At 35.2% G+C, this 24,221-nt stretch overlaps 1 protein-coding gene across 4 annotated transcripts in view; it reads left to right on the top strand.

Moving 5' to 3' along the window:
• The window catches only part of LOC128988754 (tubulin monoglutamylase TTLL4-like), a 48,173-nt gene that overhangs the window by 12,055 nt on the left and 11,897 nt on the right, over positions 1–24,221 (top strand). For all 4 annotated transcript variants that reach the window (XM_054410356.1, XM_054410357.1, XM_054410359.1 and 1 more), the window contains exons 9-18: positions 1,122–1,224; positions 2,519–2,726; positions 3,055–3,181; positions 3,482–3,701; positions 4,783–4,902; positions 7,286–7,402; positions 10,263–10,366; positions 10,896–11,017; positions 14,021–14,097; positions 23,967–24,073. In XM_054410356.1, the coding sequence (XP_054266331.1) occupies positions 1,122–1,224; positions 2,519–2,726; positions 3,055–3,181; positions 3,482–3,701; positions 4,783–4,902; positions 7,286–7,402; positions 10,263–10,366; positions 10,896–11,017; positions 14,021–14,097; positions 23,967–24,073 (1,305 nt within the window). The remainder of the gene's footprint in view (positions 1–1,121; positions 1,225–2,518; positions 2,727–3,054; positions 3,182–3,481; positions 3,702–4,782; positions 4,903–7,285; positions 7,403–10,262; positions 10,367–10,895; positions 11,018–14,020; positions 14,098–23,966; positions 24,074–24,221) is intronic.

Here is a 24,221-nt window from a genome sequence, read left to right as displayed (position 1 = left end):
ATAGACAATAGACAAATAATCTTTATTTACACATTCATTAAGAATAGTAGTAGCGTCAATTTACAATTTTTTCTAAATGTTTGGTTGAGGTGTTGTTTAGTCAAAGACCTCAACCAAACATTTAGAAAAAATTGTAAATTTTTAGAATTGTAAAATTGTAGATGTTTTAGTATGCAATTAATTAAAATTATTATTTGTGTACGATGAAGCGTGGCTGCTGCGTGACTGACGGGAAAAACAGCCGAGTGTGGCAGGGTTGCTGGCGACAATTCCCGCCGAAGAAATAGCCCCAGTCCCATTCCAGCACGGCTGTCGCGGGCGGCAACTCCACTGAGCGACAATTCCCGACCGGTGTGGCACCCTCCATTTGATCCCTTGAGTTCTATTTTTGGCGCGACAGAAACCGCCCAACTCCAGCGACAAAAACAGCCTAGTGTGGCATTACCCTTATCTTTATTTATTATTTTTTCATACGATCATCGATGCATGTGTTTGTTTGTACAGTATTACAGTAGGGGGAAAAATTGCATTGCTGATTTACTTTTTTCTTTACTTACACACCTCATTACTCCAAAATTACTTTGTATGAAGACACGTGGGTTGGTGTAGTATAACCAATCCATATAGACAATTTTGTTAAGTAAATAAATCATCAGTGATTATCGATAAATGTTGGTTTTGTTTTGAAGCATCTCTAGTTTCTAATATGTTAGAGAATGTATCAGTCAATCATCAATAATACAAATTAGGGGTAGAGCTAGGCGAGTTATTTTGATGTACTACAATTTTATCGCAGAGATGTAGGTTTTTGTTCTAGTGTCTGCTACTAAATTATATCAGTACCCTTTATTAACTGTTCTTTAAACTTCACTTGCTATCTATTGCAGAATTGTACTGTATGTTCACAGCTTGCTTTGCTATTTCCGTTCCTCAAATATGTATGAGGCCAATGTGGTCGGGCAAATAACAGGTTAAAAGAGGCTGCCAACGGCTTAAAAAAAGATTATTAAAGCTAATTCTTTATTGACAAGTTATTGAAACAGATTTCCCCCCTTTTAAGTTAAAAATCAATTCAGAGAGTCAAGAGTGATGCACAGTGTCAACAAAATTTTATATTTCAGGTTCGGTTTCATTCCAAAGACGTATGTCCTGCCTCAAGACAACAAGCTGTTGCGTGCAGCTTGGGAAAAGAACTGTGGGAAGGAGACATGGATCGTCAAACCGGTGCGTACTGCTTCATTTAGCCTGTCTTGCTCAAGCTTTCTCATAAATTTTAATATCTTTCTTACAGTTACTGTATTTGTAATGAAATGTTCTCAGTAGTAACCAAAGTCTTATTTTGATGGAAAAATCCATTCTTTTGACCAATCATTGCAAAATAAGGGTTATCACTCATAAGGAAATACCATGCATCTTAATTAACATTCGGATTTGCAATTCATTTTGGAAGGAAAAGCAATACAAGTAACGAATCTGGATAGGGTTTCAAAACATCTTTAATTACATAAAATGTTAGCACAATACTTAGTAACTAGTGTACCTGTTGCTCGAAATCGAGCAATTGTCAAGTACTAGTATCATACAGGAGTCATTTTAAAACTAATAACAGTCATAATTATTTTTGATAAGTTTAAAAAGACTCAACTAAAAGCCTGTGTAACTAATGGAAATGCACACTGTAAATAACAGTTTGATATACTAAACACTTCTTGTAAATATCTATAATTTTTCAGAAGCTTGCCTTGTTTTAAGTGTTTTTTACAAATGTTTCCCGAATAACCCATAGCTGTTATCAGCAAACATTTCTTGCATTTATTAATTTGATCTGACATTAGCCAAGTTTACGTTTCCACCAAAAATACAATATGTTCTTTGTGTATTTTTTTTCACTTTCAAAGTAAGCTGCATAGCAGAACTGGCAAATATTATTCATCTCCCCAAGTAAGTGTGTATCTGGATTCCTCACTGGCTAGGCCTTTATTCTTGTACTCTTCTCATACGCATAAGATCTCTGATTAATTAATCGTATCTTCCACCTGTTTCAATATTTCTTCTTTGAACTCAAGGCATTTTCTGTTCTTCCAACAAAACTGTTTAACTGTTTATTTAACAATATACATTGGTCTATAACCTCCTGAATATTACAAACATCAATATTTACTCACAAAAATCTGCTGTTGAGTTTTAAACAGCTGTTTTTGTTTTGTTTTAAATTTGTTCTATGTAATTCTTGTGTGAAAAATTGACCTTTGGGAGTCCTCGCGCCCTTAAGGGTATGAACTTTTAAATTCTAAAACCTTATTGCAAAACTACAAATTGAGACAAATTTTTTGACACCTCACCTGTTGAAATAGGTCCACAAATAAGGGAGGAGTAGTGTTCACAAAAAACGGCTTCACATATTATAGATATAGATATAATTCCTATCATCTTCAGTAGGGAGAGAAAATCTGTAAAATTAAAGAAGCAGAACATTGTGTGACTGTGTCAGATTGCAGTAAGTTTATATTTTTTCCAGCCAGCGTCTGCGAGAGGAACGGGTATCAAGGTGATTCACAAGTGGACACAGATACCCAAGAAGTGTCCCCTCGTGGTGCAGAAATACATCCTCAACCCGTATCTGATCAACGGCAGCAAGTTCGACCTTCGGCTGTACGTGTTGGTCACCAGCATCAACCCCCTGCGCATCTACATGTACGACAATGGACTCGTCCGGTTCGCTTCGGGTAAATTAAGTTTTTAGCTTTGGGCACTTATTGATGCATGTGTACATGATAAGAAAGATTATCAATTCTGAAAGGATCTAATTACATTTACTATTTTAATCTAGTCCAACAGTAGAATTTTGCCTATTTTGAATTGTTTAAAATAACATCACCTGTGTTTGTGAATTATTATTTTAGATAGAAGTAGTAGATTACTTACCGATACCTATCGCAAGTAACAATACCTGAAAGGTATCATGTGGGAAGTAGTAAACAACCCTGAACATAGATTGAGATTTACAGTTAGTTAGTGCACAAATATTTGACTTTTGCGTTTGCTGTGTTGCAGTGAAATATTCGAACGAGTTCACCTCATTGGCTGACCGCTACATGCACCTGACCAACTACAGCATCAACAAACTGAGCAGCCAGTACACTCAGAATGAGGATGCGACTGCCTGCCAGGGACACAAGTGGTAACTAGACTTTCATATAAGTTACGTCATTTTGATATGGAAACACATCTTTAAAGTTGTGTTTAATCCATCAACACAGTGTCACGAGTAGCTTGTCATAGTATTTTGCGGCAAGGTAGCAGTACCTACACCAACCTGGTTGGCAAGTTGGTGCTTAGATCTGGTACTCCAAACATCAGATCTAATATTTTAAAATCATCTTACCAAATTTTATTTGATAAATTGAGCCTTCTAACCACTCTGTTTCAAGCCAAATTATAGTTCTTCATTTTTAGTTCTGTTCACACATGGTGTTTGCAGGTCTCTGCAAGCGCTGTGGACGTACCTCAGGGAGGAACGCAAGGTGGACGTGAAGGCCTTGTGGAAGACATTGGTGGACTTGGTGATCAAAACCATCATCAGCGGAGAGTCCCCCATCAGTCAGCTCAGCTCGGCCAACCTCGCGTCTCGCTACTGCTCCTACGAGCTGTTCGGTATCGATGTCCTACTGGACCATGAGCTGCGGCCCTGGCTGCTGGAGGTGAGTGATAGAAGTCGTACTTGCGAGTCAAACACTGATACTTAGTCCTAATATAGGACTTATTCAGTGAGTAGGTAGGAGAATTATCTAGGAGAATATTTCTAGTTTACCTGAGAATTGCTGAGAATGAGGTTTTAACATACCCCATAATTTCTCACTATTTAGTGACCATTTAAACTTCCTTCCTATAGACTGTTAAAATACATACCAGAGTTCTACAAACCAGAAACACCAGTTGAGGGGGGGGTTGGCAAAGCAATGTGGGAAATAATAATCAAAGTGTCCAGCCAACCAGAAACCTGGGGGAATAGTATATGAATTTTGATGACCGGGAAACGGGCCAGAAATTTCCCATGGAGTCAAGAAACATGCAATAATTGTAAAATCTATGATTGAGCGTCTGTTAATCAACTGTATTTCATTGGGTCCTTTTTAGGGTCTTCGTGTAATGAGACTGTAACTGCGGGAGATGATCACAGAATGTGGGTAGTCATGAATATTTTCCGATCACAGAAAACAATTTCAGTTTCATTATTATGTCCGGTGACAATGGTGGTGTCGTTGCAGGAGATGTACACAATGTTGTCGTGGTTGCAAGATCAGTATAATGATATAGTATATTTTATAACAAGAGTAGAAAGTGAGTCATTGACCCACTTTCACTTGTGTTTTGAACGTTACTTTTTGCTCACTACAAAGAATAATTATTTTCTTCATTAAAAAAACTCATAGAATTTTTTAGGTTATGCCTTCAATTTAAAGTTAATATTCACTTTAGTTGTTGGAAAATTGAAACAGTTGATAAAACAATAACAAATATTTGAAGTTATTGACAGTGGCAAATCTTTGGTTGTAAACAGTGTTACTTTCGGTAGTAAACAATAGACAGCTGTTGAAAAAACTATGTTTCGCAGATTGTAAACACATATACTATAGTGCAGTGAAAATGCCATTTACTGTGCTTAACATTTATTTTTATGCTATTTAATGCTTTTATTGTATATCAAACTTGTAGGTAATCCGAACAGGGTTTGGGTCAATAATTTCAGATTAGCCAAACTCAGTATTGGTTATTTTCCAGGTGAACATCTCACCCTCGCTTCACTCGTCCTCACCTCTAGATCTGGCAGTCAAGGGACCAATGGTACAGGACCTCATGAACATTGCTGGCTACCAGATACCAAACAAGCTTAGTGCTCAGGTAGGTCGTATGCTGTCACAATACTTTGTGTAGCTATTTTTTACTAAAATCAGATGATTCTTTTAGTGATGGTCGAAAGTACAAATTTCAAATCTTGAAACCAAAATTAAAACTTCAAAAACTTATCTCAAATCTCAATAGCTAAACACATTACTCTCATTTGGCTAGTTAAAGTTAGAACAAATTCAGGTGATAACCAATGATTATTATGCAATAAATGCAAACAGAAATGCCATCTCCTGACCCTGACATAATAACATGAATATATGTCTCATTCACTTTAATTTTTAAACCTCATTTATAAACAACGAAGACTAAAATTAATTAAACTCCTAATGGTTTACTCTGACATAAAAACATGAAATGATTATTCATTATTAGTGATGGGCGGATCCAAGAAAATGTTGGTACCGGATCCGGATCCGGATCTTGAAAAATACGGATCCGGATCCAGATACACACTGTCATAAGGGCAGGTATAAAAAAACGTAATTAACTGAATGCTAATTTAAATCATACTGTTTAAAATTAAATTGGTAATGTTTAAAGGTTAATATATCATATATAGAGTAATCTCCAGTTAAGCCCATAATCCCTCATTTTTTGGGGACACTAAAACTATTCAAAATCATAAAATGAAACTTTGGGCTAAGTTTGCACGACCACCAAAAGGTTTGATCTTGAGTATGCTATATCGTGGTTTTTGCATGCAGCATCCAATTTATTTATGCCAGGATCACCTCTCGTTAATCTCTTCCTTAAATTCGTTCCAGGTCCACAGTACTGATAGCCGGGTATGTGAAGTTCTACAGGTAAAATACCTTGTGTCTGTGGAAGACTATACTGTGTTCTAACTTAGAAAAATATTAGATAGGGGAGTATTGACTTTTTATTCACCCTGTATGTACACAGATAATCTTCTTGTACACAGACACAGGCTATTTTATAATGATGGACAAGACCCGAAACTTAGGCCGTTATTATACTTATTATAGGCCGTTAGCTAAACATCCAGGTACAAAAATAAAAACTAGAGGTGTGCAGATATCCGAAAAATCGGATCGGATTCGGTCCGGAAAGGTACATGCCCTTGCTGAATAAGTTATGTTATTTGCATCAAAAAACAAACACTGAGACATGGCCTTGTCATATAAGTTGTTTCCATCAAGAGACAAACACTGAGACATGGCCTTGCCATATAAGTTATTTGCATCAAGAGACAAAAAGAGACAAACACTGAGACATGGCCTTGCCATATATGTTATTTTACATCAAAATACAAACACTGAGACATGGTCTTGTGAAATAAGTTATTTGCATCAAGAGACAAACACTGAGACATGGCCTTGCCATATAAGTTATTTGCATCAAGAGACAAACACTGAGACATGGCCTTGCCATATAAGTTATTTGCATCAAAAGACAAACACTGAGACATGGTCTTGTGAAATAAGTTATTTGCATCAAGAGACAAACACTGAGACATGGCCTTGCCATATAAGTTATTTGCATCAAGAGACAAACACTGAGACATGGCCTTGCAATATAAATTATTGCATCAAGAGACAAACACTGAGACATTGACTTGCCATATCAATTATTTGCATCAAGAGACAAACACTGAGACATGGCCTTGCCATATAAGTTATTTGCATCAAGAGACAAACCCTGAGACATGGCCTTGCCATATAAGTTATTTGCATCAAGAGACAAACGCTGAGACATGACCTTGCCATATAAATTATTGCATCAAGATACAAACACCGAGACATGGCCTTGCCATATCAGTTCTTTGATATTAATTTTTATCATAAATTTCCATGAAATCTCATCTTGAAAAAAAAACCCTCCCGCGGGAATTAAAAAAATCTCGTCTCGTCTCGAAGTGAAAAATCTAGTCTCGTCCATCACTAGTATTTTACCTGTAGAATTTCACATACCCGGCTATCAGTACTGTGGACCTGACCCGAATTTAAGGAAGAGATATGCAAGGGGTGATCCAGGCATAAATAAATAGGACGCTGCACGCAAAAACCACGATACAGTAGACCCCCTCTTAACCGACCCTAATGGGACCAGACCTAGGTCGCATAACCCAAAAGGTTGGATAAAACAGGCAATCCCTAAAATTACAACATAATGAAGTGCTATTCATTTGGAATTATATAATCATTATTTTGAAGTCATACTATATCCAGTATATCCAGTAGTCCGATATCCGGATCCGACCATCACTATTCATTATTAGTATGATTGTCTATTGATGGTTGAGTGATAACGTAACTCTTGATGCTTAACCTATTTGTATATTACATATACTAATAATATTAAAATGGATCAATTTGTCTTACTTATAGGCCTACTTTGTGATTTGTTTGATCAGGTTCAGCAAGGGTTGGCAGAGAGTCTAGGGCTGGACTCTAACTTGTGTTTTGACCGTCGTCTGTACACCACAGCTCTATCTCATGAGGAGAGATTAAAACACATCAACTTCCAGCAGGTATTTCCTACTTCCACTAGATTAAAGTTATAGATTTTGCTTTTTAAATTATTTGACTTTTTATACTAGACATACTTGAAAAAACAACATGGATAGAAAAAAAGCAAGTGTAGCCAAAATGGATACTTATTAAACGTTTAAACCAAGCATCCAAAACTACTGTTAATTCCAGTTTTACCTTAGATTTAATGGAACAGTTAAAGTTTAGTTTGCACTCTTACATTTTTTATACTAGGTACAAGGGATGGACGAGATTGGATTTTTAGTTCGAGACGTGACGATACGAGATTTTTTATTCCTCATAAAATTTCGAGACGAGATCGAGACGAGATTTCTCATACACAACGGGAAATGCACGTTTGACATTATTACCTGATTTTGTAACATTGTTAGACCACTGTTTAAATACAAAAATAATAATGATAGGAAGAATATTTAAAATCTTTTATTAAAAAACATCAGCGTAAAAAAATGTATATTTACTACGCCTAACTTATTAAAAATGCTTACGATTAGGAAATATGGTGATATCAGTTAGGATAGAGTTAAAATTATCCTAAAATAAAATAAATCGTGAAATAAACAGGGTGTCTAGTAGTCTGGAAAATCGGGTAAGTCGGGAATAAGTATTGAATTTCAAAATGGTCTTGAAAGTCGGGATTTAGTCTTAAATTTGATTTCAAAGTCGGGAATTTTCATGATTTTGCCGCGATCGTCGTCTTGCGTTTACGTAACCGCAAAAGCCAATGTGATGTCTACACGGCCTCGGGAAATGTTCACGATTTTGCCGCGAAAGTGGACGACGACGATGACGTTTCCGAAACCACGAAAGACGACTGTGACAGCGGGAGACTACGATGACGTATCCGTGACCGCGGTAGACGACGATGACGTTTCCGTGACCGCGGGAGACGACGATGACGTATCCGTGACCGCGGTAGACGACGATGACGTTTCCGTGACCGCGGGAGACGACGATGATATCTGCTCGGCCGCGGTAAATGTTCATGATTTTGTCACGATCGCGGACGACGACGATGACGTTTCCGTGACCGCGGGAGATGACGATGACGTGTCCGTGACCGCGGGAGATGACGATGACGGTTTCCGTGACCGCGGGAGATGACGATGATGTCTACACGGCCGCGGGAAATGTTCATGATTTTGTCACGATCGCGGACGACGACGATGACGTTTCCGTGACCGCAGGAGATAACGATGACGTTTTCGTGACCGCGGGAGACGACGATGATGTCTACAAGGCCACGGGAAATGTTAATGATTTTGCCGCGATCGTGGACGACGACGATCACGTTTCCGTGACCGCGGGAGATGACGATGATGTTTCCGTGACCGCGGGAGACGACGATGATATCTGCTCGGCCGCGGGAAATGTTAATGATTTTGTCGCGATCGCGGGAGATGACGATGACGTTTCCGTGACCGCGGGAGATAAGGATGACGTTTCCGTGACCGCGGGAGACGACGATGACGATTCCGTGACCGCGGGAAATGTTCATGAGTTTGTCGCGATCGCGGACGACGACGATGACGTTTCCGTGACCGCAGGAGATAACGATGACGTTTCCGTGACCGCGGGAGATGACGATGACGTTTCCGTGACCGCGGGAGATGACGATGACGTTTCCGTGACTGCGGGAGACGACGGTGACGTTTCCTTGACCGAGGGAGACGACGATGATGTCTACACGGCCGCGGGAAATGTTCATGATTTTGCCGCGATTGCGGACGATGACGATGACGTTTCTGAGACAGCGGGAGACGACGATGATGTCATTGATGTCTACAAGGCCGCGGGAAATGTTCATGATTTTGCCGTGATCGCGGACGACGACGATCACGTTTCTGTAACCGCTGCAGTCAATGATGATGTCTAAACGTACGGTACGTGAAAGATTTCATGAAAAAAAAATTGCTAGTTTGAATTTTTTATTGCTGCATAATTTCTTTACTTGAAAACACCACATTATCATGATACTACTTTATGACAAAGACAGGGGTTGGTGTAGTATTATTCAGAAAATTTTGTTAAGCTATAACAATTGGTATCGGTATCAAGAGTCGAGAATCGATACATTTTGGTATCAACACGCTCTAATTGTTGAAAAAACTAGTCTTGAAAAATCTGTAATTAGTCTTAAAAAGTCTGGAATTAGTCTTGAATTTTATAATGGAAATAAACTAGACACCCTGAATAAAAGCAATATTAATTTGTATAAACTTATTATTTGTTTTGGCTTTGTTTATAGTAGTAAAACATGCCTCACATTAACATGCTTGCACTTAACAAAACTCCTCTTAAATGATAAAATAATTAAATTAATATTTACATCTAAAGAATTAATTGAAAAAGAACGCTTTCGAAAAGAAAGTGCAACTACAACGCGCTCCTGTATTGCGGGTATTGCATTGACTTTCTGCAGGCGTTTTTAATTTTTTTTAAATTCTTGTCTTGAAAAATCTTGATTAAAAAGAAATCTCGTCTCGTATAACGAGATTTAAAATTTCCCTGAATTTTTTTGAAATTTCGAGACGACCATCCCTACTAGGTACCTACTGGTACTTGATGATTTTTTTGCTACACTCAAAACCCTTTTAGATCGTAAGGAAAAGTAACTCAGTTTTTGGTATGATAAATTTTATTGGCTACAACACAACTATTTCAGAAATTGTACTAAGTGAATATTTTTAAGTTAATTATCTGTTTACTGTGGAGAAATTACTTAGTCCATAGAAAACCATTTTTAATAAATATCTCAATAATGCTTTTAAGCTAACTTATTACTATTTAACGAATAATTTTATGTAATAACCAGGTCTAAATGTATTTTCGTTTTAGATGGAATGCCGAACAGATTATTTAGACCCCATAGTACAAGACCTGACTCCTGATGATGTACGACACCTGGTACAATATGAAGATGAACTTACGCAAATCGGAAGGTTGTTTTTTCAATGTTGATATTTTGTTAGTACCTAAGTCAAATGTATCATAGTTTAAATGTGTAATTTACTTTGCCAAATATTACTTGTCAGAATGAATTTAAATAGAAATGTATCTACAATGCTGTGAGGTTTTTGTTCCAGTTAGGATTAACTAGCCTAAACTTACCTCCTATTTGCTCGGATAACTCGAGACTACCAGGGTTTGCTTGCATTTTACTCCGTCGCTCCTACCGCTCGGCCTTAGGATGATATTGAGTCTACCTAGATGCACGATTACACTACTGTTGTAGATCGGCACATCGACACGAAATATGAATGATAGATAACGTAAATGTACCCTATCACATTTTGACCTTTGCAATGCATAAATGAAAATTATCCGTGATCTGATTTACCCTTTCACTGATTTCCCTTCTAATACTTTACATAACTAAAGAGATATTGGTTCCTTACCTGCATTTCTTTCAGAATATTACCAAATTTTTTTAAGATCAACCTTAACTAAATATTGCCTTTCCTTCTTTAGTTTTCAGAAGATTTTTCCAACAACAGAAACCTATGAGTATCATCATTTCTTCGAGGCCCCAAGGTACTACAACATGCTGTTTGATGCTTGGGAGGTGAAGCAAAGTAGGGATCGATCAGAAGGTGAGTTAACTATTATAGGCTTACTGGCTGTCTTCATGTATAGCAAAACAAATCACTTGTACAGACATGTTTTTGTTTCTGTAGACTGTTATGTTAAACCAGTTGGTGATTAAACAGCAAGCACACATTACATAACAAATCAAAAAACTTCCAATCTCAAAACCTGAAAACAGTTATGACACAAATATAAACAAATTCAAATTTCAATACTTAAAAAAGAACCCACTTTTTCACTGGTTACTGGTTGCAAATTTAATTTTTGTTATTGATACAAGATTGGAATGGTGCAAGTTATGCTGTGTTTTTCTCTGCTCTCTTAAAACCCTAATTTGATAAATTGTCAGATCACAATTGTTTTTGGAGATGATAAAAGATCAAGGCTTTGTTTTAACAATAATAATAATAATAATAATAATCTTTATTGCTTCAGACGATACAATGATTGCATAGCATGCGTCAACATATACAAAATAAAAGAAAAGGGCACAATAGAACAAATTAAACCATGAAATCACAACATGACAAAAAGATACAGCCAGAGTGTTATTTATTTTGCGTTGTCATGGTGAAACCAACTTCAAGCCGATGCGTGTTTATTCCCTATGGTACATGAACTCATCCACCAAGTAGAACACGTTCGACACTAAGAAGCGTCTTAATTTTGCTTTAAATTTAAATTAAGCATTAATTAAATTACTGTTACCCACGGGCTTCAACCCAATTGACTTCATAAGTATTAATAAAACTTATTGATTGGTTAAGTTAAGCTGAAATAAACAAAACAGAATACAGTAATGGTAATACATAGGCCTACAAATAATAACAGCTGAGGTATTTTTTAACATTAGGTAAATGGAAAGTTTCCTTTGTAAAGCAATTACGACCTTATAGGGCAATTTATGAAATAATGGATAGTTTTGCGCAAGGTTTCTCGTCATAAGTAATATGGTTTATGGGGGTGTGACTTATAGTTTTCTCAAAAGTTCACGGGTACTTTTGGCTTTATATATAGATTTTGCTGTTTTAATCTCTAATACCTTTCGGGATCCTATTCAGGAGAACGACACCAGCCTGGGACGGCATTCGTGTCATACAGGTACTGCTGCACTGGCCCATACACGTCCCTGGATCTAGTGTCGTAACGTGTACATCTCTGCCATTAGGCAGCCTTTAGACTTGCAAAAAATGCAGAGTCTAGGATGTACAGCCCAGCAAGCGTGAGCAAGCTATAATCCCGAAAGGTATCCCGACATGACTCTCTACGTCCAAGTTTAGCTATGATACGGATGGCTTTTTTCTGGAGAATGAAAAGACGGTTGAAATTTCTCTGGGAGCAATTTCCCCTCAGAGAAATGCCATATGAGAGGTGGCACTGTATCAAAACGCTATAAGCCATCAACAACAACTCAGTAGGACAGTGTTGTGAAAGGCTCCTCAGCAAGTATATTGCTGAAGACACCTTCTTACAATCACTATCCACTTGCTCATTTCAAGTCAACTCACCATCAATGAGCATTCCGAGGAATTTTGAAAACCCGACTTCTTTGATGACTGTGTCATCTATCATTGCAGATGGGTGATATGCCCCCGAGTGGTATTGGTCCGCGTATTGGACTATGCGTCCATTAGGTATTGCCAATTTAAAATCATTCACATACACCAAAAATAGGAGGGGGCCGAGAATCGATCCCTGGGGGATGCCATATATCAGACTGGTGGTATGTGAAAGTACTCAGTTGACCTGCTCTTGCTGGGTCCTTCCAGAAAGGTAGGACTTCAACCAGAAATGTGGCAAACCTCAAATACCACTGCTCCACAGTTTGTCAAGGAGTATGTTGTGATCCATACAATCAAATGCTTTAGACATATCAAGAAAGACACTTAGTGTCATGTTATGTTTGCCTAAGTTGCTGACCATCATTTCCAATAAGTGGATGACTGCATCCACAGTATATTTTCCTTTCTAGAAACCAAACTGGTCTTTGGACAAAACGTTGAATCGGCCAAAGAAATTTATCATCCTGCGCATAAATAATCGTTCATAAATTTTGCTTAGCACCGGCAGGATAGAAATAGGCCTGTAATTGCTTGGCTGCTGAGGATCCCTTTTCTTGAAAATTGGAATTACTTTGGCAGCTTTGAGTGAATTTGGAAATTGGCCATTCTCAAAAGAAAGATTTATTGATTTGGTGATGCCCTTGGGGCATTTTTAAAATATCCAAGTAGACATACCATTAACATCCGTTGATTTCTTTGCCTTTAGCTCACAAATCTCTCTCTCCACTTCCCGTTCGGTTACGCCAGTCAAATACATCGACTCGGCTACGCTGACCTGCCCAGTAGTAGCCGAAGGTATGAGGCCAGTAACAATGACATTCGCAAACAAGTTATTTAAGACATTTGCCACCTCCAGCGACCCTAGAACAGCTTTACCTTCCACCTCCAGTTCAATTGGTTTTGAAATTCTAGCCGAGAATTTTTTCTCGATTATGATTGACCAATCCTCCTTTGAAAGATTATCAGCACTTTTCAGCCTTTTGTTTATTTCGTAACTTTTTGCTGCTCTCAGTACCTGCCTGTATATTCGTTTGTATGAATTGTAGAAGATTTTAAACTCAATGCTATTGTGGGTTTTTAACTGCATCCAATAGACCTTTAGTTTTTCCCTTGACACTAAAATGCGCCACGAGTGATCCAGGTGGGTTTTTGAAAATCAGATTTTTGTTTTGATTTTTTTTTTTTTACAACAATTGAGATGATAATTGAGACAAGCGTTTATTGAATTTAAACATTCATCAGGGCAAGTAACTCCTTCTAGACAGCTCCAGCTTTCTCGTTCTATCTCCTTGCTGAGCAGGATAAGGTTTTCAGGGCATGTGTTTCTCTTTGAGCTGACAATTTGTGGTAGGTGGAAGGGTGCAGAGCCCGCAATAGTAGCTTTGATTTCCCATAGAAGAATCATCTAGAAACAGCACCAATTCGTTAACGAATTCTTGTTTTCAGGTATTGCCTTGCTGCAATCTCTGTGCCAAAAGCAAGTTCACTTAGACGTAACTCAAATCCCTCCTAAACGCACAAAGGTAAGTTTCACATTCACTTGCTGATCTTAGTTACCCAATCACTCATTGTATCTTACATTTGAATTCCTGTGAATCGTTAGCTTTAAACATATTTTGTACGTAACATCTGTGTATATTGGTGAAGGGTAAATGTATGTTAACTTTGAATGTTTTCTGTTTCGAGGACAAAGTCCTGGGTGTGTTCAGGAAAATATATTGCCATTATAAAAGAGCCGAGAACTGTAAGTGACAAACGGTTTTTCGAGTTTTGTCTTCCTTTGTAGCTACCGTAGGGCGAGAACCAGAAGTAGAGAGTAGAGTTGTGTGTCATAAACTACCAGCTTTTGTAGGTAAAGTTATCACTTTTATGTCTTTATAATATCATTTTTAAAGTTGGTTCGTTTTGACATGCCGGTAACGCTTTGAAAATGACTTATAGCTCTAATTAATTATGTAAGGCATCAGCTGCTAACTAACTTAAATATGTTTTCTTTTAATATAATAACATGCAAATTTTTGATGTATGAAATAGGCCTGATTAAAATTTTGACAATGGAAATATTGGGATACTGGTACATTATACTATAAAGATTGGGGATATGGTTTGTGGTACTACCTATCATACTTTTATTATTGAAAATAAATTATTTTATATGTATTATATTATATGATTCCTTAGTTAGCCTATTGTAAATCTACAAACCACAATATGAACCATACCAAAGAGGGCTATGCTTCCAGAATCTGAAATGGTTACAATGAGCGAATGAACTACTAATATTAATAAAACCCTTAGAGCTTGTCACAATATAAAGGTAAATAACAACCTAATAGCAACCTTTTTCTGAGAAATAATCTTGCTTCCCACATGATTTTCTACAGAACTAAAGCTTTCTGCTGGTAGTTTGTCCATGCAATCACATTGTTAGCCCTGTGTGTCCAATCCCATCAGACGTTTGTAGTTCGGTGTCGACAGTTGAAGAAAGATATCCTCAGTATCAATGTTTTTATGATTCTCGATAGAAATTAGTGATATTATTACTGGACGTGTGTGTTTTTTTTTTATTGTTATAGAAGGTGTTTTAGGTTGACACATTTTTGTAGTAGAATAGCTTAGATTAGGTGATAGATGAAGTGAAATAATGCCATTTAGGCCTAGTTGTGTTTTAAAATCTAGATTTTAATTTTAATCGGTAAATGTAACACAGAAACTATGTAAATGCAATAACTTTTCTGTCTCTAAATTTAATTTTAATTTTATGTCTTAATATTGCAGGAGTAATACAGGATTGTTGCCAAATCTTTAAAACTCAGCAAAGTTATAGTCGTACAAGGCTTCTCTGTAAATTTATGGTCTACTAGCTCCTGTTGTAGCCAAGCGAGCTGGTAAAATCTGAGACCATCGCCAAATATTTACTTTGTCCAACCCCTAAGGGACAATTTTCTCTTTAGTCACTGAAAACTATGTGGAAGAAAATGTAATATGCTCACCCAAAAAATAAATAACGTTCTGTGATCTAAGTCCTCGACCATCACAAGTCCATCACTAGTTGACATTATACGAATGTGGACCTATAAACAGTGTTTTCATACACAGGATTATTATCCCAAAAACGGGATTTTTAGGACATAAGCGGGATTAAAACAGGATGCGGGATGAATCGGGATTTTTGAGTATGATGCCTGTTTTGATTTTATACTTAATTTTAGAGAATAACTAACCCCAATTATTAATTAAATTACCGTATACAAATATAATAGCAATGTTTAAACTACCATTATAAACACTATAGGTGTAATATAACACCCGGGATTGGACGAAAAAATTATGCAAGATAAAACGGAATTTTTCATAATTAAAAAGCGGGATTAAACGGGATTTCTCAACCTAGTGAAGGGGATTATTTTTTTGGTCGTGTGGAATCACTGACTATAAAAAGTATGGAAGAGGTTGAGGGAGATTGGAGGTGGTAAAAAAAATACATTTGTTTACAATGTTTTGCGTTTAAAATATGGCCGCGGTTTTTTATCATTCTGGTTTGAAGCAGTGAATAAAGTTGGGGTAATTCAATGGACCGTTAGTGTGACAACAAGAATTAGCTGAACTGATGAGAGCAGTCTCTGTAAGACTTATCTAGGACTATGTCAAGTCAATAATTTATTTCTACAAAACGTTCACAGATCCAGCATAGCTAGGAAACAGGTGAAATGGTCATATACATAAAAGACATAAAACTATAATAACTCAAAATCAAATAAATACATAATTTAAAAAATCATTTACTTTGTAATACACTCTGTCAAGCAGCAATTTGACGATTTCTTTTTTGTATTTTTTAAGTGATTCTAGTGATTTAATATTTTCAGGCAGTTTATTTTACAATTTTTAATAAATTGTCTGTGAATGGGCAGTTGTAAATTGTTTCTGTGTCCTGTTAAATAATTATGGCTATGGTTTTCATTCATAAAAGATTCAAGGTTTTTTTTTTCAAGATTAATGTTTGCAGGATATAAATTGACAGAAGCGTTAATATTTTCAACTCTCTAAATAATAATTTACAGGATCGTCTGGGTTTTGAAAATGTCATCATAATTCTAAGGATCCTTTTTTGAATTTAAAAAATGGTTACGCCATTTGAGCAGTTTCCCCAGAACTCTATTCCATAAAACATGTTTGACACAAACAAAGCATAATAAACAATCATCCTTGTCTTGAGGTCAGTAACATGCTGCAGGACAGACATCTGGAAAGAGACTGTATTAAGTTTATTAGCTACAATTGATGTATATCTATCCCAATTTAAAGTGTTTTGTACCTGGTTACCTAAAAATTTTTTAGATGAGGTTTCATTAATGATTTTTCCCTGAATATTAATATTTAATTCAATGTTTTCTCTATCATGAGTAGTTTTGAACCTAACAACTTGAGTTTTAGAACAATTAAGACTAAGCCCATTTGCTGTGAACGATTTGTTTGGATCCTCAAAAGTTTGGTTTATAAAATTTTGTAAATTGTTAGGGCTGTTTGATTTTAATAGCCTATAGCTGTTGTATCACCAGCTAGAACAAGCTTTGAGTTTAAATTAAAAGGCAGGTCGTTAATATAGATTAAAAACAACAAAGGCCCCATGTTAGAGCCCTGAGGTACACCACAGTAGCTCATTTTTCATTTTGAAAAGTCTTTAAAATCTTTAATCTTTAAAAATAATAGTTCTTTGGAAGCGGTTTGAAAGATGGGATTTTAACAACTTCAAAGCAAGTGGAGAGAAATTGTGAAATTTAAGCTTCGAAAATAAAGCTTTATCTACAACACAGTCAAAGGCTTTTGACAAGTCACAAAACATTCCAGCAACATTCTGAGACCTATCAATGCCACACCCGACCTCCCACAAGAAGTCAGACAGAGCCTGAGTTGTACTACGTCCTGATCTAAAACCATATTGTTCTGTCACAAAAATGTTGTTTCTTTCAAAAAAAGATGATATTTGGTCGCTAATAACTTTTTTAAATACTTTAGAGAAAGCTGGTAAAATTGAAATCAGACGGTAGTTGTCAGGATTTGACTTACTGCTGTTCTTAAAAAGTGGTTTAATTACAGCGAATTTTAGTTGATTAGGAAAAATTCCACTCTGTAAACATTGGTTTATTATAAAGCTTAATGGACCTGCAATAATATTGTTGTTTTTTTTTTTTATCAGCGTTACAAACCGGCTGACATTTTATTTTTATGGACCAAATTGCTGTAGATACTTTTTCTTTTGAAATTGGTGAAAATCAAAACTAGGTATATTAAGATTGAGGTTAAAATTTCTCAACAGTATATGAGCATTGAAAAGGTGAAAGTTAGCAGAATTTGATTTTGCAATGTCAGCAAATTTGTTATTAAAATGTTCAGCTATTTCTTGACCATTATTGATCAATTGATTATGATGTTCAATATTGGGCAAACTATATTTCTTTCTACCTAATCCTGGTTCTGAATATATGTTATACCTTCGTACTTGATAACATGCAAAGTTTCGGACCCTTTCTGTTAACTCACTACCACGAATTAGTTCACTGTATTAGGTTTAGGACTATGTTAAGGCAAAAGGTCCGTAAACATAGTCCTAAACCTAACCCAACCTAATATACCAATCCTGGGTAGTGAATTAAGTCCAAAATTTCTGCTGCCAGCTTTGTGCAAATGCGTATGGCCTGCTGTGAAATCCCAATGCCACTTGTCCTTTGTCTAAATGCTTTTCTGCCAACACAGCTGTTAACTGGCAATGGAGTTTAGTAACGGTTGACCCATTTTCCAAGGAAACCTAATCATAGACTATGATTCATACTTGGCGAGATTAGCGATTATCCTTCTCATTGTTTTTGACGTTTTGTAGTAGTGAATGAAGTAAAGAATACAAAGCTGGTCTCAGGTTTTATCTGTCTCGCTTGGCTGCGATGGTAGATCTTATTTTACATATAGTCTTTGCACAATTTGGATGTCTAATATTTTTTTAAAAGCTTGAAATTGGTTAGAAGTTATTGATTCAATACATCCATTTTGACGGAAACAAAAATCTTGTTTAGTAACTTAATGTTGCTGACAAAAGGTTGTACAAAAGACAAAAGATTTAAAATAGCAAATTCAGTACATTTTAAACAACTTTGTAGAATTTCAATGAACTATATAATATTTTTTTATTTTTAATTTTTATTGCCCTAATTTTTTCCTAATGTACAACGTAGTGAATACGTAAATTTTTTACATTATTTTAAATTTAAGTTTTTACTCTGGAATTAGTTTGAACATCGAACAAGTAAGTTGGAGATGTAATAAATGTTATACAAACGGGTAAATCAATTGTATTTATTTATTGTAACACATTTATTGTGTTGTATTAGATTTTATTAGTCATGCTTAGTTTGTAGAAAATGTGTTGTTTATAATGTCTATTGCCCATTGTGCTATTTTATCATAGTCTTTTAGAAACATTTTTCACATTATTTTAGATAACATTTCTATTATTAATCAATGTACATAATTCGACATTTATAATATGTAGTAAATTGCAATGTAATGTAAATTAACATACTTTACATATTGCATTTGGTAGATAGATATCTTTTTGTAATGGTTTTGGATAAAAATGTAATATATATTTTTAAATATATAAAATCCGGACCTGCTAATCCACCACTAAAGACGTATTTTATAAGTAAGGGCCGTTTGTGCATAAAGATTTTCGTAGTTTTCGTGCACGCCCCAAAGTGACTTAAGCAATTGTGCTATTTGCAGCTGACAAGTACACCTTGCGTGTGCCTTGAACATTTTTTAAAGTATTTATTCTTTTGCCGCCTGCAAGATAAAGTCAGTGATAAGTTTTTTGACTGTAATAAACCTATCTGATGCAGACATTCATGACCCCTTGACTGAAGTTTATGGCCCTAGTGCAATGAGTGAGAGGTAAGTGTGGAAAATGAGTAGGAGAGTTTATAGTATTTTGTTTGGAACACAATTTGACACAAATTTAGTGTTTATGATATTTTTGATATTTTGATGCGTTACAAGGAAGATGCGTTTGATGCGTTTGAAATTTGGAGTCAAATCATTACTGGTAATGAAACATGTGTACCTCATATCATCTTAATACTTAATACTTAATACTTTTCTTGAAATGGTGACCATACAAAGTAGGTATTTTAAGCCAAGTATGAATGGAGATGAGTGTATGATGAGTGGCGCGATCTTGTAGTCTTGTTGGTGACTAAGGCCGACATATCTTTTAATTAATAGCCCATACAGCTAATGGCGACTAAGGGACCTACAGTTTAATGTGCTATTTTGAAACATCCGCAAAAGAGCAGTTTAAAGAAATGGGAATTATGACTGTTTTTAGCTTATACATTTATCAAATAGCCCTTTATATTAAATCAAACCATGAAAGATTGCCAAAATTGAACTCTTTTCATACATATTCAACCAGAAAAGGTAATGAATTGGCGTTCAACAGACATAATTTATCGGTTTATGAAAAAATTCCATCTTATAGTGGTGTTAAATATTTCAATAGCTTACCTGACAATATAAAAAATATAAGTAATTTTAATTCATTTAAAAAACGTTTGAAATTATTTCTCACCAACAGACCCTTGTATAAATTAGAAGATTTTTTCCAACTTCCTGAAATTTGATTTTTTTATAATAACAATTTTCTTTGTAAGTAGTTATAAGTTTAATATTGTGTTTTTATAACTGACTCCATTCTGTACAAAATGTGCAATATGAATAAAGTTATTTTGATTGATTGATTGATTGATGTGGAATCCGAACCACTTTTTTTCCTTGGTATATACGAATTGGTCTAATCATCAGGATAGCACTGCGGATAGTCGTAGTACTCACCCGTGCGGACGTTAATCCACACCAGGGAGTATCGCATCCACAGTGCATGCCTATAAATATCCACAATTCGCGACCTCCTAGTAGCTGGATTACAGGACGACGCCACCCGTCCCAGTCAAAATGGACATCCCTGAATCCAAGCAAAATTGTTGGAATGACAACCTCCCTCACTGATTTCGAAGCCAAAGCCCTGCCAAGGCCAGCCTGAGCGTTCTTCATCATGGACATTTTCCTGGCCATTTTTAATTCCCCTAACTCATTTCCGCACTTTATTCTCACTAAAGCATTGCATTAGGGCCATAAATTTAAGTTAGTTATCTAGCGATGAATGTCTACATCGGACATGTTTCTAGCAATATTAAATGTATCACTTATCTTATCTCGCATGCAGCAGAAGATTTATTAATTTTTAAAATGTTGTAGATACACAGCAAAGTATACAGGTGAGATACAGAGCTGTAAATAGTGTGATTATGTTCACAAGGTGTCGGACAGTTGCGCACCGTCTCATTATGGAGCCGCCTCAGGAACTACGGAGCTTTTTCCAAAAACGTCCCTTACTAAAAAAAAAATCTTTGTTTTATTTTAACAGATACAGAGTTTTGTTGTTTAAAAGACTCATGTTTTTAAGAATTTATCAAACCCAATTCCAAGTTACACCAGTTAGGGAAACGTGAACCACAAATGCCAATATTACAACTGTTCTTCTGCTTCATTCTTTATTGTCAAACTTGTTTTTTTATTGCCATTCCAGCCAACTATAACGTAACTATAGCGTAATCTGAACAGTTGTGTTTAGAATAGTTTGTGTTAGCAGGACCTCATTTTACTTACATTGCATTGGAGGAAATAAGAAGACACAGCTAATACCTCTGAAACCTTGTTCAAATCTTTTGAGATCCACAAAGAAATATTGAAGAAAAAAATTATTTGATCCCTCTGTCGTATGGCTTTGGTGTTTTTGATCATGTGTCACTAATCAGTACTGTAATCGTATTAGTCGAAGGAAAACGGTTTGAGCTTGCTATTAATTACCAAAGTAGTTATAAATCTATTTGTAAATTATTGTTATCTTTTTTTTTTAAACTAAACTGTTTAGTAGACATATTTTATTAAAACTGTTTTGTTATAAATCAGTAAAAAACCACAACAATGATACAAATGACAACATTCTACTCCTTTAATGCAATGTTAATGTTAATACAGCAACTGGTTTGGCATAATAATAAAATTAGTTTCGATTCGATCTATCTCATTATCATTTGACAGGTTTTTAGTATTAATACAGCAACTGGTTTGGCATAATAATAAAATTAGTTTCCATTCGATCTATCTTATTATCTTTTGACAGGTTAAAAAGTATTCTTGAAGCTTTTATTTTTTGAATGCTGTGGGCTTTTATTTCCTTCCAATTTGATAAATAGGGGAAGATCTGTAGAACTAATACAATTCTCATTACATTATCTGCTTTTTATGCGAGTTAGTTGAAGTGTATTTTCACATTTGTTTCTAAAGTCTTTTCTTCAATATGCTTATCATAGTGAACGAGTTAGCAATTGTTCACCATCCTTTATAACTTCATGATCAGGAGTTTGAACCCAGCATACACCAAAGTCTCTGTAATTAGTTTAAAATTATTTTTTATAAATAAACTACTATTTGAGTATTAGTTCAGATGTTTTTCATACTCTCACTTTAACTACGATTTCCCTTTATTAGTGGTGAAATGTTACTTATTCAATTCATTATCATAATTTGGAGTATGTATGTACATAGATTTGACAGTAGTTTAGTACAGTCTAAGTTATAATTTGGATATTTAAAGATTTATTAACATTCTCATAATCATCCTTCCATTTCAAAGTTAATCTGTTTAACATACTCAGTTAATGAAACATAAATAAGAATTTATTGTAATTGATTTTTTCTATTTAAAATGGTACACTTGTCTTATTTTTGTTCCTACTTTTGACCACTGTTTTTGTTAACAAGTGTGGAAAATGTTATATGTTTATAGTGGTTATTTCATATTTTTTAATCTGAGGACTAAGAACATCTTATTCCAAAAGCTGCAATTGTTTTCTTACATTACCAAAGCACTTTTATTTTGGGGTTTTCCTTTCTTTATATCTCGAGGATTTGCTTTTACACAGCCAGAGTGTTACTAAAATTGTGGTTATCCAGGCAAAATAAGTAAACATAGTTTCTAATGAATGTCTGTTATATAATGCCTACTCAGACATCCAAACACCTGGCGTTTTTGCAAAACAATTTTTCCTTTTGATTCGCTGAACTATTTTGTTAGTCGGGGTAAATCTTTTTTTTTAAAAAGTAATCCGTCTAAGGAATTTAAAATGGTGGTCATTTAAGAATTTTAACATCCATCAAGTTTTTTAATTATGAAAAATTAAAAAATAACAGTTGAATACATTTGGTTACAAATCCCATTGACTTCTAGTTAAAAAGAATTGGTTGATATAACCAAGATTTACTGAAAAGTATGTATTCTTTCTTCATAAGGGATCAAAAAGTTTTGTTGCTAATGCGTCCAATGATAACTTTTCTGTTTCTTTTTTGGGTAAGGATGTAACATAGAACACTTGGGACTCTTTCTAGCAATTTTTTTTTTTTTTTTGTTTTTTTTTTTAAGCAGCCATTTTGATTCTTTATCAAAGCTCATTGGTGTTTTCTCTCTGTTAAGTCCATACTGACTTTTTAAATAGGTGAAAAAAACCTGAAAATAAATATTATTTGGTGAAAAATAAAAATACCAAATAATTTTGCCAGATTTTGAGAAATCTTTCACTTTAACAAAACCTACCGGCACAGCGATACATTTTTATATATTTCAACCAAAACAAGTTGACTTTCTGTTCATTTAAATTGTGACAACTACTTTCAATTTTGAAGTAGGAATTTTGAATTTTATGGACCAGTCGTAGTTAAAGTAATAGAAGAGAATATAGTTGAATGAGTCTCGCATAAGCATAAAACGTTTAACTATTCCAATTTTTTTCCTGTTTAGTTTTGTCAGACTTTAGTTGATAGTCGACGGGGCCCTGAGATGCAATAGTATACAATAAGCTACCCTTTCATCTTTGAATGATTTTAAAGTTTATTTATGTAGTTAAGAAAGAAAACTTGATTTTACCACAGCAGTACTCTGTCCTGTTTGTAGCTTATTTAAACAGTTTTTTGTTCCAAAACTGGCAACATCTGAAACATGGTAATGTAAAATTTCACGATAGAGTCTCAAGTGCATCAAGTCAAAAGCCATGATAATTATTTGACTCCGTTAACTTAGACCTACTCTCAAATATTTTTTAGTAAGCCTGCTGTTTAAAGTTTGATTTTGCTTTGAAATTTAAACCAAGAGATTATTATTAATTAAATCTGTTAAAATGTCAGATTCTGATGGTTAAATTTAATTGTCCCTTATAAATGCTTCGTTTTTTGTTATCACAAAATATAGCTAGTTTATAAGGTGGTGTGTTGATTCTCGTAGGTTTCTATGAGCCTGAGCGAGAACGAGTTGAGAGAGCTGGACCTTCTGGAAGTAGAATCTCAAGAAGCAGCCGAAGACTTTCGTACAGCTCTTCATGAGAAAATAAAGTAAGTCAAGAGCTTAAGTAACTTATTTTATGTCTTAATAGTAATAATATCTTTGTAATCACAGTATTGACAGCTTGAACACAAAGGATAATTTTAAACGTAATGTTTTAGCTGCTGGAAAGTAACAAAGATTAATCTTGTTATTAAA

The sequence above is a fragment of the Macrosteles quadrilineatus genome, unplaced genomic scaffold (assembly GCF_028750875.1).
Source record: "Macrosteles quadrilineatus isolate MER2022 unplaced genomic scaffold, UCM_ALF_1.0 Scaffold_3__2_contigs__length_128488019, whole genome shotgun sequence".
Taxonomy (NCBI): Eukaryota; Metazoa; Arthropoda; class Insecta; order Hemiptera; family Cicadellidae; genus Macrosteles; species Macrosteles quadrilineatus.
The sequence above is the reverse complement of the archived record's forward strand: the minus strand, read 5'-3'. Positions and strand labels throughout refer to the sequence as shown.